This window comes from Littorina saxatilis, linkage group LG14, assembly GCF_037325665.1.
Source record: "Littorina saxatilis isolate snail1 linkage group LG14, US_GU_Lsax_2.0, whole genome shotgun sequence".
Classification (NCBI taxonomy): Eukaryota; Metazoa; Mollusca; class Gastropoda; order Littorinimorpha; family Littorinidae; genus Littorina; species Littorina saxatilis.
The window spans coordinates 26,362,399-26,379,958 of record NC_090258.1 but is presented as its reverse complement, the minus strand read 5'-3'; the positions used below and the strand labels follow the sequence as shown (position 1 = coordinate 26,379,958).

Genomic DNA, 17,560 nt, shown 5'->3' with positions numbered 1-17,560 from the left:
GAGGAGCTGGTCACACAGTCCAGAGGATTCGACGTCTGGCTGGTCAGAGGTTTCGTTCAGAACGGCTTGGGGGTTTATTGCACGTGGACGACGATCGCCACTCTGCTTAATCTGGCCATGGTGATCGCCTACACAAAGGGAAGTAATATCAGTGCCGCTGCGGCGTCCACGGTAGCTCTAGGGGTACTTTCGTTCTTGATCGCTTTGTTTGTTTTGGCGGACTTGCTTTTTCTGGATCGTTACTCGAGGTACACCGTCACGCCTTACTTAGTTGTGATTGTGGCGCTGGTTGGCAGTCTGACCAACAACTGGGATTCGGAAAAGGTGAATTCTATTTTCACGGCGGTTTTGCTGGGTGTTGGGGGTGTGGCGTTGCTTGCCAAGGTGATTCTGACCGTCTACCGACATTTCAGGGATAGGAGAAGTTTGAATATGAATATTTGAACGTTGGGGAATGCCGGGCGCAGTGGATAAGATGCCGGCCTCCCATGCGGAAGGTCGCGGGTTCGAATCTCGGACGCGCCAGGTGGGTTAAGAGTGGAGATGTGTCCCATGTTGTTGAATATAAACTACTCACAAAAAGTTAAGGATCACTATGAGAAAACAGGTGCTCAATAAAATCAGTTCGCTACTGTTATTTATTTCTCAGTCAAACCAAATTGTTATGAATTCTTGTTCAGCTGTAAGTGGGCGATGTTGTATTAGTGGGAAAATTGCACGGGATTCTCTACTACTGAGCTTGGTAGCAAAAGAAAAAGCGGAAACTTGCGAAAAAGGACCTTGTTTTGGACCGTTCAGCCCGAACACATTGCACAAGCCACAAGGACAAACCATTATGCACGTGCAAGCACTGCTGTTTATGTGTGAGATGCTGTCACTTGCTTGGCTTTTTGAGAAGACATACCACCAGTATTAGGCATTATCTGACAATGCCTCCACGACGAAAATTTAACGAGTTTGAGAGGGGACGAGCTGTTGCATGGTTCCAAGATGGTGTCCCCAAGCGAGAAGTGGCCAGGCGACTTCACGTGTCCATCTCGGTCATAGGCAGACTGATTCAACGTTTCACAGCCACTGGGAGGGTCCAGGAAAGACGCAGACCTGGGCGACCAAAGAAGACAACTCCACGTGAAGATCGTCTCATTGAACGACTAGCCTTGCAAACAAGAACAGCCTCTTCCAGCATTATTCGAAGGCAGCTGAGGGTGGCTACTAACACCAACATCAGCCAGCAGACCATACGGAATCGCCTTCATGGGTTTAACCTCCGTTCTCGTCGCCCAGCTGTACGGCCACGCTTAACTCCAGCCCATAGGGCAGCACGCCACGCCTTCTGCAGACGTCACGTGAGGTGGACACGTCAGCAATGGTCCCAGGTCCTGTTCAGTGATGAATCACGCTTCACCCTGAACCACAACGACGACCGACTGAGGGTCTGGAGGCGCCAAGGGGAACGCTACATTGACGCCACTGTCCAAGAAAAGGTGGCCTTTGGTGGAGGTTCTGTAATGGTCTGGGGGGCCTTCAGCCTTCACCACAGAACACCCTTGTTTCATGTACAGGGTAACCTGACTGGCCTCCGATACCGGGATGAGATCCTTCGACCGCTGGCTGTGCCTACACTGCAGCAGATGGGACCGCAGGCTGTCTACCAGGATGACAACGCTCGCCCCCACAGGGCAAGGGTGGTCAACGACTTCCTGCAGCAGTCTGGAGTCAACAGAATGGAGTGGCCAGCATGCAGTCCCGATCTCAACCCGATTGAGAACCTCTGGGATGAGTTGGATCGCAAAGTGAGGAGCAACCACCCCCCTCCCAGGGATGTCCAGCACCTCTACCAGATGCTGCAGGCTGAGTGGCAGGCGCTTCCACAGAGGATCTTCACCACCCTGGTCAACTCTATGAGGACTCGCTGAGTCGAGTGCCAGAACAGCCAGGGCGGTTACACGCATTACTGAACTTTTGGGAGCATCTGAATGCCATGTCTTGTGATTTCAAAGACTTTGTGAAATCAAATTTCGATACGTACACACTTTGATAAAATGTACAGACCAAACGATTGCTCGAAATTGAAGGAAATGTTGTATCGTTATCACTAAAGCATTGAATTAAACGTTTTCCAAATACCAACGCATTGGCTTTCTTATTTGGAAAGTTATGAATTTGTGTGCAAGTGATCCCTAACTTTTTGTGAGTAGCTTATATTAATCTTGTTTATGGTGCCATATTGGAGTTTTCGGGATTTTCTATCCGTTTATCGCTCAAAATTGAAATTGTTTCCATGTATGATGTTTTTGAATATTGAATATGATCGTGCGTGATTGCAAAGAGAGCGAGATAGAGAAGGGGGCGGTGTTGTTGTTATTTGTTATTGTTATTTTGTTGGTTGTTGTTGGTTGTTGATTTGTTTTGTTGGGGTTATTTTTAATGTTTTGTTTGTTGTGTGTTGTTGCTTTTTGTGTTTGTTGTTCTTCTTGTTGTTTTTGTGCAGCTATCTTGCTTCCTACATATGTCTCCAACAGAACGGCGAAATCCATGCATAATTGTTTCGATACAGATGGTATCTGTGTTTTGTTTCGATGCGTCCTTTTTATTATGATTTCCCACCGATATCTATTGATGTCTATTAGTATAGTTGTCATTTTGTAAATGTTCCTGTACTTCGTGTTTGTTTCTCTTGAAACTTCGTGACAATAAACCAACAGTTGCAGAGTTTTTTTTATTTCTATTAGCTTTGTTATGTACTCCTTTCTGTGTTTTTTGTTTTCATGTTTGCACGTTTAGTTGCTTTATGTCACTTTTTCGTTTCCTCTATTCGAGTGAGTGAGTGAGTGAGTGAGTGAGTGGGTGGGTTGGTGAGTGAGTGGTGAGTGAGGGAATGGGTGGGTGAGTGGGTGGGGGAATGAGTGAGTGGGTGGGGGAGTGAGTGAGTGGGTTGGTGTGTGGGGGAGTGAGTGAGTGGGTGGATTGGTGAGTGAGTGGGTGAGTGAGGGAATGGGTGGATGAGTGGGTGGGGGAGTGAGTGAGTGTGGGGGGGAGTGAGTGAGTGGGTTGGTGTGTGGGGGAGTGAGTGAGTGGGTTGGTGTGTGGGGGAGTGAGTGAGTGGGTTGGTGTGTGGGGGAATGAGTGAGTGGGTTGGTGTGTGGGGGAATGAGTGAGTGGGTGGGTGTGTGGGGGAGTGAGTGAGTGGGTTGGTGTGTGGGGGAATGAGTGAGTGGGTTGGTGTGTGGGGGAGTGAGTGAGTGGGTTGGTGTGTGGGGGAATGAGTGAGTGGGTTGGTGTGTGGGGGAGTGAGTGAGTGGGTTGGTGTGTGGGGGAGTGAGTGAGTGGGTGGGTTGGTGAGTGAGTGAGGGAATGGGTGAGTGGGTGGGGGAGTGAGTGAGTGGGTTGGTGTGTGGGAAGTGAGTGAGTGGGTGGGTTGGTGAGTGAGTGGGTGAGTGAGGGAATGGGTGGGTGGGGGAGTGAGTGAGTGGGTTGGTGTGTGGGGGAGTGAGTGAGTGGGTTGGTGTGTGGGGGAGTGAGTGAGTGGGTTGGTGTGTGGGGGAGTGAGTGAGTGGGTGAGTGAGTGGGTGGAGGAGTGAGTAAGTGGGTTGGTGTGTGGGGGATGGGAGGGTGGGTGCGTGGGTGGGTGGGTGAGTGAGTCAGTCAGTTGGTGAGTGGGTAGGCGGGTGGCCAATTTGCGATTCCTAAACGCCCCACTGAACGACTGACGTCACATGTCGCTTCGGTCTTTTCCGGAGGAACACCGCGTGTACATAATACACACTTCGATCGCGTAGCACTGCCATTGCACATTTTCGCAACGAAAACCGTGCCACTGTTTCATTCATCTTGGTGTGTTAAATCTGAAAGCAATATAAGTGAACGAACAATTGAAAACATATCACGTTACTAAACTGTAGCTCAGTGTTTTAGTGTGACGTGGAAGTGTTCAAATATCTGCTGTAGCAGGCAAGCCGATTTGGTTTCACCTGAACGACTGCGAGAGGCGAGCCCAAACCGTTGTGTTGTTCAGAAATGGTGTTCCCTTTGATATTTTAGTGGACATTTAACCACAGGCGGAAGGTATCGTCCACTGGACTACTACTATCACAGAAAGACTACAAGGTCTGTCACTCACCTTCGAGTCTTCTGTGTTCTTGGAGTCGCTTCCTGGGGAAAAATATTGTTCAAGACGGTTTGCCTCTTCCTACAGTCTGTGTAAGGTCAAATAAATACAGTTGAATGATTTTTTTGAACTATTATGTGCCTTTAGTTTTCAGCTTTCGTCCGCTGCAGGTTGTTTTTAACCATCATTTGGACGAGTATTCGTTTGCGAGCCGCTATTCCACTTGGCGACAAATCATGTATCCGCACCGAATATGCATACCAGCGCTCATTGGTCTAAAACATATGTAAATATTGTGCAGCAAAGGGAAGCTACCCACGGGAAAATAATCATCGAATATCCTGTTATTAACCAATGAGCGCTGGTATGCATATTCTTGCACACTTTTAGGGTTTGATAATATCCCTCCCGACTTGACCTAAGTTTGATTGACCCTCATCAAGTTTTGGGATCACAGGGGGTCATGTTCAATTCATTAAAAAAAACTTTACACTGACGTTATTTCCGGTGTTTTTAAATCTAGAGGTTCAAGGGTTTGATAATTAATTTTGTCAACATGACCCTGGTATGGTTTACCCCCCTCACATTTTGGGGTCACAGCGGGGTCATGTTCGCAAAAACTTTACGTTGATGTTTTCTCAGTTATTTTGGGAGCAAAAGCCTCCACATTTTACACATTGTAGGTGTTAATAATCAGCAGACATGACCAACATTTGGAGTGCTTTCATCAAATGTTAAGAGTCCCAGCATGAATAAGTTTGCTGGAAAAGATTTTCACCCCTGAAAATGTCCACTGAGCTACCAAGGGCATAAGCCTTGACCTCATTAAGCCAGGATGTCATTGTTTTGATTTGGTCACAGTCCTGGCTAGACTATTGATGATGACATCATATTATGGCGTCATAGTGTCAGAAATGAGGTCACACAAGTGTCTGAGTATTACATATTTTGTCTGGGATAGCCAAGACTCAAGTTGGTCAAGAAAATTAGAAACTTCGAGGTTGTCATCGTTGATTGACGCCCGACCAAAGCCTTCTTGAAACCCGACGGAGCGAACCGTGTGTACACACGCATGCACACACACACACACATGCACACGCACTCACACACATAGGCCTACACACACACACACACACACACACACACACACACACACACACACACACACTCACTCGCGCGCCAAAATCAATGCAATCGGGGCTGGCTGAGACTAGCGTTTGTGGTGCGTTAGTGTGCCCGAGACAGCAGTGCAAACGCCTGTGACGTCGTGATGACGTTTCTCGACAGAAGTTCCAGCAGGAAGATGTAATCAGAGATAGCAAGTAATGGAGCGCACAGTTTTTGTGCTGGTCTTGTTCGGTGTACTACATTTCTTGCCTCAGCTCTGTGCGGGTAAGTACGTTCCGCGAGTCGTTTCTAATTCTCTCGGAGAGAGCTTTTGTCGGATTTGGTACCCCCCGCGGGTTAGGGGGAAGAATTTACCCAATGCTCCCCAGCATGTCGTAAGAGGCGACTAACGGATTCTGTTTCTCTTTTTACCCTTGTTAAGTGTTTATTGTATAGAATATAGTCAATTTTTCTACAGATTTTAGTCAAGCAGTATGTAAGAAATGTTAAGTCCTTTGTACTGGAAACTTGCATTCTCCCAGTTAGGTAATACATTGTACTACGTTGCAAGCCCCTGGAGCAAATTTTTGATTAATGCTTTTGTGAACAAGAAACAATTGACAAGTGGCTCTATCCCATCTCCCCCTTTCCCCGTCGCGATATAACCTTCGTGGTTGAAAACGACGTTAAACACCAAATAAAGTAAAGTAAACTGGTGTCCAACAGTTTCCCGAGTCATTCAGTTAAATTCTACGAGTCTACAAAAAGGCCAACAAACACTGTACTCACTGTGATGATGAAACGAATAACACTGCACGAAGTTTCGACCACTAGGGTCTGCTTCAGGTACACAAATCAGAAACAAAGAAGAAGACAGACGACAGAACAGAAAGAACTACGGGTTAAATCCTGTTCTTAGTATACGCTGCATGCAGCTAATGGGTTAATCAGCAAAACGGTACCCACGTAATTGTAAACAGATAGGTTATTCAGCAAAACAATACCACGTAATTGTAAACAGATGGGTTATTCAGCAAAACGGTACCCACGTTATTGTAAACATATGGGTTATTCAGCAATACAAAACAACGTGTGTGTGTGTACGTGCGTGCGTGTGTGTGCATGTGTGTTAGAGAGAGAGAGAGAGGGGAGAGAGAAAAGATATAGAGAGTGTGTGTATGTGTACGTGCGTGCGTGAGTGTTCGTATGTGTGTGTGTGAGTGCATATGTGTGTGCGCATGCGTACGTGCGCGCGTTTACGTGCGTGCGTGTGTGTGTGTGTGTGTGTGTGTGTGTGTGTGTGTGTGTACATGCGTGTGTGTGTTTGCTTGTAAAGGTTTTTGTGTCTCCGTCTGTCTATTTACGTGTGAGTGTGTGTTTTGAGTGTATAAGATTTGACTGTGTGAGTGAGTGAGTAAGTGAGTGAGTGAATGTGTGTGTGTGTGTGTGTCTGTGTCTGTGTGTGTGTGTGTGCGTGTGTGTGTGTGTGTGTGTGCGTGTGTGTGTGTCTGTGTGTGTGTGTGAGAGAGAGAGAGAGCGCGAGAGAGAGAGAGCGAGAGAGAGAGAGAGAGAGCGAGAGAGAGAGCGCGAGAGAGAGAGAGAGAGCGAGAGAGAGAGAGAGCGAGAGAGAGAGAGAGAGAGAGAGCGAGAGAGAGAGAGAGAGCGAGAGAGAGAGAGAGAGAGAGCGCGAGAGAGAGAGAGCGCGAGAGAGAGAGAGCGAGAGAGAGAGAGAGAGAGATAGCCGATTTGTCATTCGCTGGGCATTGCACTTGTTTTTGAGTCACTTGAGAAAAAGTGACTCTATGTAATCGGTCAGTGTTAGTCTGTCCGGCCGGCCGTCCGGCCGGCCGTCCGGCCGGCCGTCCGTAGACACCACCTTAACGTTGGACTTTTCTCGGAAACTATTAAAGCGATCGGGCTCATATTTTGTTTAGTCGTGACCTCCAATGACCTCTACACTTTAACGATGGTTTCGTTGACCTTTGACATTTTTCAAGGTCACAGGTCAGCGTCAAAGGAAAAATTAGACATTTTTGAGTCACTTGAGAAAAAGTGACTCTATGTAATCGGTCAGTGTTAGTCTGTCCGTCCGGCCGGCCGTCCGGCCGGCCGTCCGTAGACACCACCTTAACGTTGGACTTTTCTCGGAAACTATCAAAGCGATCGGGCTCATATTTTGTTTAGTCGTGACCTCCAATGACCTCTACACTTTAACGATGGTTTCGTTGACCTTTGACCTTTTTCAAGGTCACAGGTCAGCGTCAAAGGAAAAATTAGACATTTTATATCTTTGACAAAGTTCATCGGATGTGATTGAAACTTTGTAGGATTATTCTTTACATCAAAGTATTTACATCTGTAGCCTTTTACGAACGTTATCAGAAAAACAAGGGAGATAACTAGCCTTTTCTGTTCGGCAACACACAACTTAACGTTGGGCTTTTCTCGGAAACTATAAAAGTGACCGGGCTCAAATTTTATGTGAACGTGACTCATTGTGTTGTGAATAGCAATTTCTTCCTGTCCATCTGATGCCTCATATAATATTCAGAACTGCGAAAGTGACTCGATCGAGCGTTTGCTCTTCTTGTATATCTTTGACAAAGTTCATCGGATGTGATTGAAACTTTGTAGGATTATTCTTTACATCAAAGTATTTACATCTGTAGCCTTTTACGAACGTTATCAGAAAAACAAGGGAGATAACTAGCCTTTTCTGTTCGGCAACACACAACTTAACGTTGGGCTTTTCTCGAAAACTATAAAAGTGACCGGGCTCAAATTTTATGTGAACGTGACTCATTGTGTTGTGAATAGCAATTTCTTCCTGTCCATCTGATGCCTCATATAATATTCAGAACTGCGAAAGTGACTCGATCGAGCGTTTGCTCTTCTTGTTAATTGTGTTTGGTTACATAAAGCTATCTTGCCAAAGCTCGAATTTCATTCGAGAAGGGTAATGATTCTCTTTTGCGCATGACATTAATAACATTGGTGAGCGAATAAACTTGCACTGTGTTTCCCTCAAGAGCAAAGAAAATGTTACATATGTTTGCAGGTGATCAGTTTACTTCGTCCAACTGCTCTGTAACCTACAACGAAGTCCGGAGGACACTCACAGGCCAATGTAGTTACGAAGACACGGCGGACAACGACAGAAGCACCAATTGCCAATGGTTACGGACAAATCCAGGACGGGTAAAGAAACAGTTGGGGCATGTCATAAAACTGCGTTACTAATGACTCATCTTTAATCCACATTGTGACAATGTGTGTTTTTCCCAGGTCACACTACCTACTATGTGTGTTTTTCCCAGGTCACACTACCTACTATGTGTGTTTTTCCCAGGTCACACTACCTACTATGTGTGTTTTTCCCAGGTCACGTGCACACTACCTACTATGTGTGTTTTTCCCAGGTCACACTACCTACAATGTGTGTTTTTCCCAGGTCACACTACCTACTTCAAGAACGGAAACAGGAAGAAGACAAGACGGAACTTATTTTGGTGTTTGCACGTTCACCCAGTTTGCACTGTGACGTTCACCCAGTCGCACGTCGAGAAGCAAACATTAATTATATTACAAGATATTAAGAGAACAAGAAAAAGCCCTAATTTATCTTCAATCCACATTGTGACTATGTGTGTTTTTTCCAGTTCACACTAACTACTCAAAGAAGGGGAACAGGAAGAAGAACAGACGGAACTCATTTTGGTGTTTGCGCGTTTACCCGGTCGGACGTCGAGAGCTGGCAATCTGGCGTCCACACCTACAGCGTCGAGTTCTACACTGGAAACGTAGTAATAGTATCTCCTGTACCCACAAGTAAGTTTGCATTGTGATACAGTAGTGTGTGTGTGTGTGTGTGTGTGTGTGTGTGTGTGTGTGTGTGTGTGTGTGTGTGTGTGTGCTCCCTTCCTAAACACCATAACTTTTGTTTTCAACTGTACTAACTTCCATTTTTGAGTCACTTGAGAAAAAGTGACTCTATGTAATCGGTCAGTGTTAGTCTGTCCGGCCGGCCGTCCGTAGACACCACCTTAACGTTGGACTTTTCTCGGAAACTATCAAAGCGATCGGGCTCATATTTTGTTTAGTCGTGACCTCCAATGACCTCTACACTTTAACGATGGTTTCGTTGACCTTTGACCTTTTTCAAGGTCACAGGTCAGCGTCAAAGGAAAAATTAGACATTTTATATCTTTGACAAAGTTCATCGGATGTGATTGAAACTTTGTAGGATTATTCTTTACATCAAAGTATTTACATCTGTAGCCTTTTACGAACGTTATCAGAAAAACAAGGGAGATAACTAGCCTTTTCTGTTCGGCAACACACAACTTAACGTTGGGCTTTTCTCGGAAACTATAAAAGTGACCGGGCTCAAATTTTATGTGAACGTGACTCATTGTGTTGTGAATAGCAATTTCTTCCTGTCCATCTGATGCCTCATATAATATTCAGAACTGCGAAAGTGACTCGATCGAGCGTTTGCTCTTCTTGTATATCTTTGACAAAGTTCATCGGATGTGATTGAAACTTTGTAGGATTATTCTTTACATCAAAGTATTTACATCTGTAGCCTTTTACGAACGTTATCAGAAAAACAAGGGAGATAACTAGCCTTTTCTGTTCGGCAACACACAACTTAACGTTGGGCTTTTCTCGAAAACTATAAAAGTGACCGGGCTCAAATTTTATGTGAACGTGACTCATTGTGTTGTGAATAGCAATTTCTTCCTGTCCATCTGATGCCTCATATAATATTCAGAACTGCGAAAGTGACTCGATCGAGCGTTTGCTCTTCTTGTTAATTGTGTTTGGTTACATAAAGCTATCTTGCCAAAGCTCGAATTTCATTCGAGAAGGGTAATGATTCTCTTTTGCGCATGACATTAATAACATTGGTGAGCGAATAAACTTGCACTGTGTTTCCCTCAAGAGCAAAGAAAATGTTACATATGTTTGCAGGTGATCAGTTTACTTCGTCCAACTGCTCTGTAACCTACAACGAAGTCCGGAGGACACTCACAGGCCAATGTAGTTACGAAGACACGGCGGACAACGACAGAAGCACCAATTGCCAATGGTTACGGACAAATCCAGGACGGGTAAAGAAACAGTTGGGGCATGTCATAAAACTGCGTTACTAATGACTCATCTTTAATCCACATTGTGACAATGTGTGTTTTTCCCAGGTCACACTACCTACTATGTGTGTTTTTCCCAGGTCACACTACCTACTATGTGTGTTTTTCCCAGGTCACACTACCTACTATGTGTGTTTTTCCCAGGTCACGTGCACACTACCTACTATGTGTGTTTTTCCCAGGTCACACTACCTACAATGTGTGTTTTTCCCAGGTCACACTACCTACTTCAAGAACGGAAACAGGAAGAAGACAAGACGGAACTTATTTTGGTGTTTGCACGTTCACCCAGTTTGCACTGTGACGTTCACCCAGTCGCACGTCGAGAAGCAAACATTAATTATATTACAAGATATTAAGAGAACAAGAAAAAGCCCTAATTTATCTTCAATCCACATTGTGACTATGTGTGTTTTTTCCAGTTCACACTAACTACTCAAAGAAGGGGAACAGGAAGAAGAACAGACGGAACTCATTTTGGTGTTTGCGCGTTTACCCGGTCGGACGTCGAGAGCTGGCAATCTGGCGTCCACACCTACAGCGTCGAGTTCTACACTGGAAACGTAGTAATAGTATCTCCTGTACCCACAAGTAAGTTTGCATTGTGATACAGTAGTGTGTGTGTGTGTGTGTGTGTGTGTGTGTGTGTGTGTGTGTGTGTGTGTGTGTGTGTGTGTGTGTGTGTGTGCTCCCTTCCTAAACACCATAACTTTTGTTTTCAACTGTACTAACTTCCATTTTTGAGTCACTTGAGAAAAAGTGACTCTATGTAATCGGTCAGTGTTAGTCTGTCCGGCCGGCCGTCCGTAGACACCACCTTAACGTTGGACTTTTCTCGGAAACTATCAAAGCGATCGGGCTCATATTTTGTTTAGTCGTGACCTCCAATGACCTCTACACTTTAACGATGGTTTCGTTGACCTTTGACCTTTTTCAAGGTCACAGGTCAGCGTCAAAGGAAAAATTAGACATTTTATATCTTTGACAAAGTTCATCGGATGTGATTGAAACTTTGTAGGATTATTCTTTACATCAAAGTATTTACATCTGTAGCCTTTTACGAACGTTATCAGAAAAACAAGGGAGATAACTAGCCTTTTCTGTTCGGCAACACACAACTTAAAGTTGGGCTTTTCTCGGAAACTATAAAAGTGACCGGGCTCAAATTTTATGTGAACGTGACTCATTGTGTTGTGAATAGCAATTTCTTCCTGTCCATCTGATGCCTCATATAATATTCAGAACTGCGAAAGTGACTCGATCGAGCGTTTGCTCTTCTTGTTAAACTTACACAACAGTCTCTCAAACAGTCCAACTGATGTTGTAATCCAATAGGAGTGGAGGAAAACAGAACAATGTCATCTGCAAAAAAGCAATATAAATAATTCCATCAAACCTGGTAACAACTGTATTCCATGTTTTCCCACATAGGTTATATGTACAGCAAGTTGATTAATAAGTAGTGAAAACAGAGAAGGACTCAGCACACATGACCTTGTCTAACACCCTTGGGACAATCGAAGAAATCAGAATATTGGTTATTTACTCGCACGCAGGACACCAAACTAGCATACATAGCCTTCAGGGCGCCGTAAAATTTACCTGTAACACCTTCTTGTGAAAGGACTTCCAACAAATTAGCATGGTTGACAGAATCAAATGCTTTGCGAAAATCAACAAATGCCACATATAACTTTTGACCTTTTCTGCTCAGACTTTTTTGAACGATTGCATACAAGGTAAAAATATGATCAGTTGTTGAATACTGTTCCCGAAAACCTGCTTGATTTTCCACAATATTTTCATTGTCAAGCATCCAAGAGAGAGAGAGAGAGCGCGCGAGTCAGCACGTGTTGGTTAGTCTGCGTGCATTCATGATATGACGGCTCCATCAACAGAATAAACAACTTCAACAACAACCAATTCAAATGCAAAACTTAAAACAACAGCAATAAGAACAACAACAGCAACATTAACATTGGAGTTGTCTGTCCTTGCGCTGACTACAGCTGCATTACCTGTCTCGATATTTGGATAATTTTCGTGTTGATTTAACTACCGTCCTGTGTCCAACCTGCCCTTCCTCTCCAAGCTTCTGGAGCGTATCATCCTGGAGCAGTTGAGCGCCCACCTGTCTCGGAACTCGCTGATGCCAGTGTATCAGTCAGCGTACCGCCCTCACCACAGCACCGAGACGGCGCTCCTGCGAATCACCACGGACCTCCTGAACGCAACAGATAGCGGTCTCGTCTCTGCCCTTGTGCTGCTGGACCTTTCCGCGGCCTTCGACACGATCGACCACCAGCTACTCGAGAGAGAGAGAGAGCGCGAGAGAGAGAGAGAGCGAGAGAGAGAGAGAGAGAGATAGCCGATTTGTCATTCGCTGGGCATTGCACTTGTTTTTAATTGTGTTTGGTCACATAAAGCTATCTTGCCAAAGCTCGAATTTCATTCGAGAAGGGTAATGATTCTCTTTTGCGCATTACATTAATAACATTGGTGAGCGAATAAACTTGCACTGTGTTTCCCTCAAGAGCAAAGAAAATGTTACATATGTTTGCAGGTGATCAGTTTACTTCGTCCAACTGCTCTGTAACCTACAACGAAGTCTGGAGGAGACTCACAGGCCAATGTAGTTACGAAGACACGGCGGACACCGACAGAAGCACCCATTGCCAATGGTTACGGACAAATCCAGGACGGGTAAAGAAACAGTTGGGGCATGTCATAAAACTGCGTTACTAATGACTCATCTTTAATCCACATTGTGACAATGTGTGTTTTTCCCAGGTCACACCACCTACTATGTGTGTTTTTCCCAGGTCACACTACCTACTATGTGTGTTTTTCCCAGGTCACACTACCTACTATGTGTGTTTTTCCCAGGTCACACTACCTACTATGTGTGTTTTTCCCAGGTCACGTGCACACTACCTACTATGTGTGTTTTTCCCAGGTCACACTACCTACAATGTGTGTTTTTCCCAGGTCACACTACCTACTTCAAGAACGGAAACAGGAAGAAGACAAGACGGAACTTATTTTGGTGTTTGCACGTTCACCCAGTTTGCACTGTGACGTTCACCCAGTCGCACGTCGAGAAGCAAACATTAATTATATTACAAGATATTAAGAGAACAAGAAAAAGCCCTAATTTATCTTCAATCCACATTGTGACTATGTGTGTTTTTTCCAGTTCACACTAACTACTCAAAGAAGGGGAACAGGAAGAAGAACAGACGGAACTCATTTTGGTGTTTGCGCGTTTACCCGGTCGGACGTCGAGAGCTGGCAATCTGGCGTCCACACCTACAGCGTCGAGTTCTACACTGGAAACGTAGTAATAGTATCTCCTGTACCCACAAGTAAGTTTGCATTGTGATACAGTAGTGTGTGTGTGTGTGTGTGTGTGTGTGTGTGTGTGTGTGTGTGTGTGTGTGTGTGTGTGTGTGTGTGTGTGTGTGTGTGTGTGCTCCCTTCCTAAACACCATAACTTTTGTTTTCAACTGTACTAACTTCCATTTTTGAGTCACTTGAGAAAAAGTGACTCTATGTAATCGGTCAGTGTTAGTCTGTCCGGCCGGCCGTCCGGCCGGCCGGCCGGCCGGCCGTCCGTAGACACCACCTTAACGTTGGACTTTTCTCGGAAACTATCAAAGCGATCGGGCTCATATTTTGTTTAGTCGTGACCTCCAATGACCTCTACACTTTAACGATGGTTTCGTTGACCTTTGACCTTTTTCAAGGTCACAGGTCAGCGTCAAAGGAAAAATTAGACATTTTATATCTTTGACAAAGTTCATCGGATGTGATTGAAACTTTGTAGGATTATTCTTTACATCAAAGTATTTACATCTGTAGCCTTTTACGAACGTTATCAGAAAAACAAGGGAGATAACTAGCCTTTTCTGTTCGGCAACACACAACTTAAAGTTGGGCTTTTCTCGGAAACTATAAAAGTGACCGGGCTCAAATTTTATGTGAACGTGACTCATTGTGTTGTGAATAGCAATTTCTTCCTGTCCATCTGATGCCTCATATAATATTCAGAACTGCGAAAGTGACTCGATCGAGCGTTTGCTCTTCTTGTTAAACTTACACAACAGTCTCTCAAACAGTCCAACTGATGTTGTAATCCAATAGGAGTGGAGGAAAACAGAACAATGTCATCTGCAAAAAAGCAATATAAATAATTCCATCAAACCTGGTAACAACTGTATTCCATGTTTTCCCACATAGGTTATATGTACAGCAAGTTGATTAATAAGTAGTGAAAACAGAGAAGGACTCAGCACACATGACCTTGTCTAACACCCTTGGGACAATCGAAGAAATCAGAATATTGGTTATTTACTCGCACGCAGGACACCAAACTAGCATACATAGCCTTCAGGGCGCCGTAAAATTTACCTGTAACACCTTCTTGTGAAAGGACTTCCAACAAATTAGCATGGTTGACAGAATCAAATGCTTTGCGAAAATCAACAAATGCCACATATAACTTTTGACCTTTTCTGCTCAGACTTTTTTGAACGATTGCATACAAGGTAAAAATATGATCAGTTGTTGAATACTGTTCCCGAAAACCTGCTTGATTTTCCACAATATTTTCATTGTCAAGCATCCAAGAGAGAGAGAGAGAGCGCGCGAGTCAGCACGTGTTGGTTAGTCTGCGTGCATTCATGATATGACGGCTCCATCAACAGAATAAACAACTTCAACAACAACCAATTCAAATGCAAAACTTAAAACAACAGCAATAAGAACAACAACAGCAACATTAACATTGGAGTTGTCTGTCCTTGCGCTGACTACAGCTGCATTACCTGTCTCGATATTTGGATAATTTTCGTGTTGATTTAACTACCGTCCTGTGTCCAACCTGCCCTTCCTCTCCAAGCTTCTGGAGCGTATCATCCTGGAGCAGTTGAGCGCCCACCTGTCTCGGAACTCGCTGATGCCAGTGTATCAGTCAGCGTACCGCCCTCACCACAGCACCGAGACGGCGCTCCTGCGAATCACCACGGACCTCCTGAACGCAACAGATAGCGGTCTCGTCTCTGCCCTTGTGCTGCTGGACCTTTCCGCGGCCTTCGACACGATCGACCACCAGCTACTCGTCGATCGCCTCAGTTCCACGTTCGGCATTCACGACACCGCCCTCTCTTGGTTCCGGAACTACCTCCAGAACCGCTCTCAGACTGTCACCACTGATTCGTTCTCTTCTCAGCCTGTCCCTGTCCGCTTCGGCGTCCCACAAGGATCTGTCCTCGGCCCTGTCCTTTTCACCCTGTACACCCAACCCCTCTCCCTGGTCATCGAACGTCACGGCCTGAACTACAACTCCTTTGCCGATGACACGCAGCTCCAGAACAGCGCCAAGCCGGAGGACGTTGACGATCTCCTTGGATCCATCTCCAGTTGTTTCACTGACATCAAGAACTGGATGACTGAGAACAAGTTGAAGCTGAACAGTGTCACGTTTCAATATATCACTTAAGGTGATTATGAACCGGTTAATTACTACTAATTAACTAACCACACCACGATCCACTCTCGCAGTCATACAATTAAATAGAGTCAACAAAAGTATAAGTTTCAGACGCCTGTTTATGTATAAACTCGCCACCTCCCTCGAGCCTTCACTCAAAATATGTTCCTTTTACGTTCTCAACACGTAAAAAACCCGTGATCACTGACAAAATGCCAGTAGTATATAGAAAATTATAGTAACACGCTGATCCCGTGTAAATACAGTCAAATGAGAATGTTCTGTTCAAAAGCTCTAGTTCATGCAGGGGTCACACCCCACGTTGTCACTACTCCAATGAAATCACAGATAAGAAAAGACAACGGTGGTCAACGGGGTGCGTAAGACACGGTGCACTTAGCTTTCTTTCTGTATGCTGGTTAGCCGGTATGCTGGTTAGCCGGGTTGCTGGTTAGCCGGTTTGCTGGTTAGCCGGTTCGCTGGTTAGCCGGTTTGCTGGTTAGCCGGTTAGCGTAGCTTCCTCAGGTCCCAGCTCCAACGTCTGCAGCTAGCAGTGTCCCGCCAAAGGCAGCCGTGCGGCGGTTACAGGAAAACGAACCCGAAACGAAGGCTGCAAACAGAAAGCATCGGTGCACTAAACATGTCAGCTACCCCTCACCCACCACCTTAAAACATGTCATCTTTAAATACCTCATCGAGCACGTGGGCCTGCACAAAACGGACTTTTTACAACAACAAAACAGTCATTTTCCGTCCTTCTCTCCCTATCTGCAAAAACCATATACAGATTAGTATTTTAGCGTCACAGAGAGTAAATTATGCGCTAACCTGGAAAGAACAACAGAGAGTATTTCATTCCAAAACACAGACTCATCAACAGCGTTAAATAATGATTTATTACCTCAAAAGCCTATGATTGTACTCTCAATGGAAGCAAAGTCCGCCTCCTCCCTGGAACAGCCTCTGTTCGTCAACAGTGACCAAAAACCTCCAGAACCCCTTGTCGAATCCTTATGCGAAAGCCATCGCCGACGAAGGAATGTTGACGACTTGTCCTCAGCAAAATATGTGGCAGTGTGAAGGAAATAACCGGTGGAAGCTCCCCTAGAGTGCCGAATACAATATTCGGTGAAAAACCATCATACTCTAGAAACTGTGTATTAGATCCTTCCCCTTCTGCCGCTGGGTGTCAAGTGCGCCGCCCTTATGTCTCTCCCAGACAACCTAGCCAAAAATACGTGACTGACCTTGTCACAAAACCAGTCCAGCTATACACAATTCTGCCTCCCAAGCAGAAAAAAGACACGAGAAACTTAATCCCTGAAAATCCCGTGCGCGCTGTCAGCGAAAAACCGTCAGCCCTATGACAGCAAAAAAAAACCCACTGTGAAACTCGTGCGCTACAAAACATCCGTGCTCATTGAGCACTGTCAGCAAACTCTGCTGTAGCCCAATATCACGTACAGGCGCTTTCTATCATAATCGACCAAGAACAGGCACTCCACCGAGTGACACTTTCCTGGTCTCTGTCACCCGATCGTGACACACCTCCCCTCTTCAAGACGAAACCTCGGTTTCGCTCACAGTCATGTTCTCCTCTACAGCCCGAGAGAGAAAGTCAGCTCCAACATTGTTGGCGCCCGGAATGACGCGTACCGTGAATTGGTACGGTTGGAGAATCAACGCCCAGCGCATAAGTCT

General features: G+C 45.2%; 2 protein-coding genes across 5 annotated transcripts in view; both read left to right on the top strand.

Annotated features, from left to right (window-relative positions):
- Window positions 1–2,715, top strand: part of LOC138947450 (uncharacterized) — a 9,958-nt gene extending 7,243 nt beyond the window's left edge. For all 3 annotated transcript variants that reach the window (XM_070318930.1, XM_070318931.1, XM_070318929.1), the window contains exon 3: window positions 1–2,715. This exon is cut by the window's left edge and continues 359 nt beyond it. In XM_070318930.1, the coding sequence (XP_070175031.1) occupies window positions 1–444 (444 nt within the window). In that variant the 3' untranslated portion in view covers window positions 445–2,715.
- A 2,563-nt stretch (window positions 2,716–5,278) lies between these two features.
- LOC138947449 (mucin-5AC-like) overlaps window positions 5,279–17,560 on the top strand; it is a 34,297-nt gene continuing 22,015 nt past the window's right edge. The window contains exons 1-7 of one of the 2 annotated variants that reach the window (XM_070318928.1): window positions 5,279–5,500; window positions 8,274–8,413; window positions 8,875–9,043; window positions 10,190–10,329; window positions 10,791–10,959; window positions 12,932–13,071; window positions 13,565–13,733. In XM_070318928.1, coding sequence (XP_070175029.1) covers window positions 5,434–5,500; window positions 8,274–8,413; window positions 8,875–9,043; window positions 10,190–10,329; window positions 10,791–10,959; window positions 12,932–13,071; window positions 13,565–13,733 — 994 coding nt within the window. In that variant the 5' untranslated portion in view covers window positions 5,279–5,433. The remainder of the gene's footprint in view (window positions 5,501–8,273; window positions 8,414–8,874; window positions 9,044–10,189; window positions 10,330–10,790; window positions 10,960–12,931; window positions 13,072–13,564; window positions 13,734–17,560) is intronic. The other variant, XM_070318927.1, reaches the window with a different exon arrangement.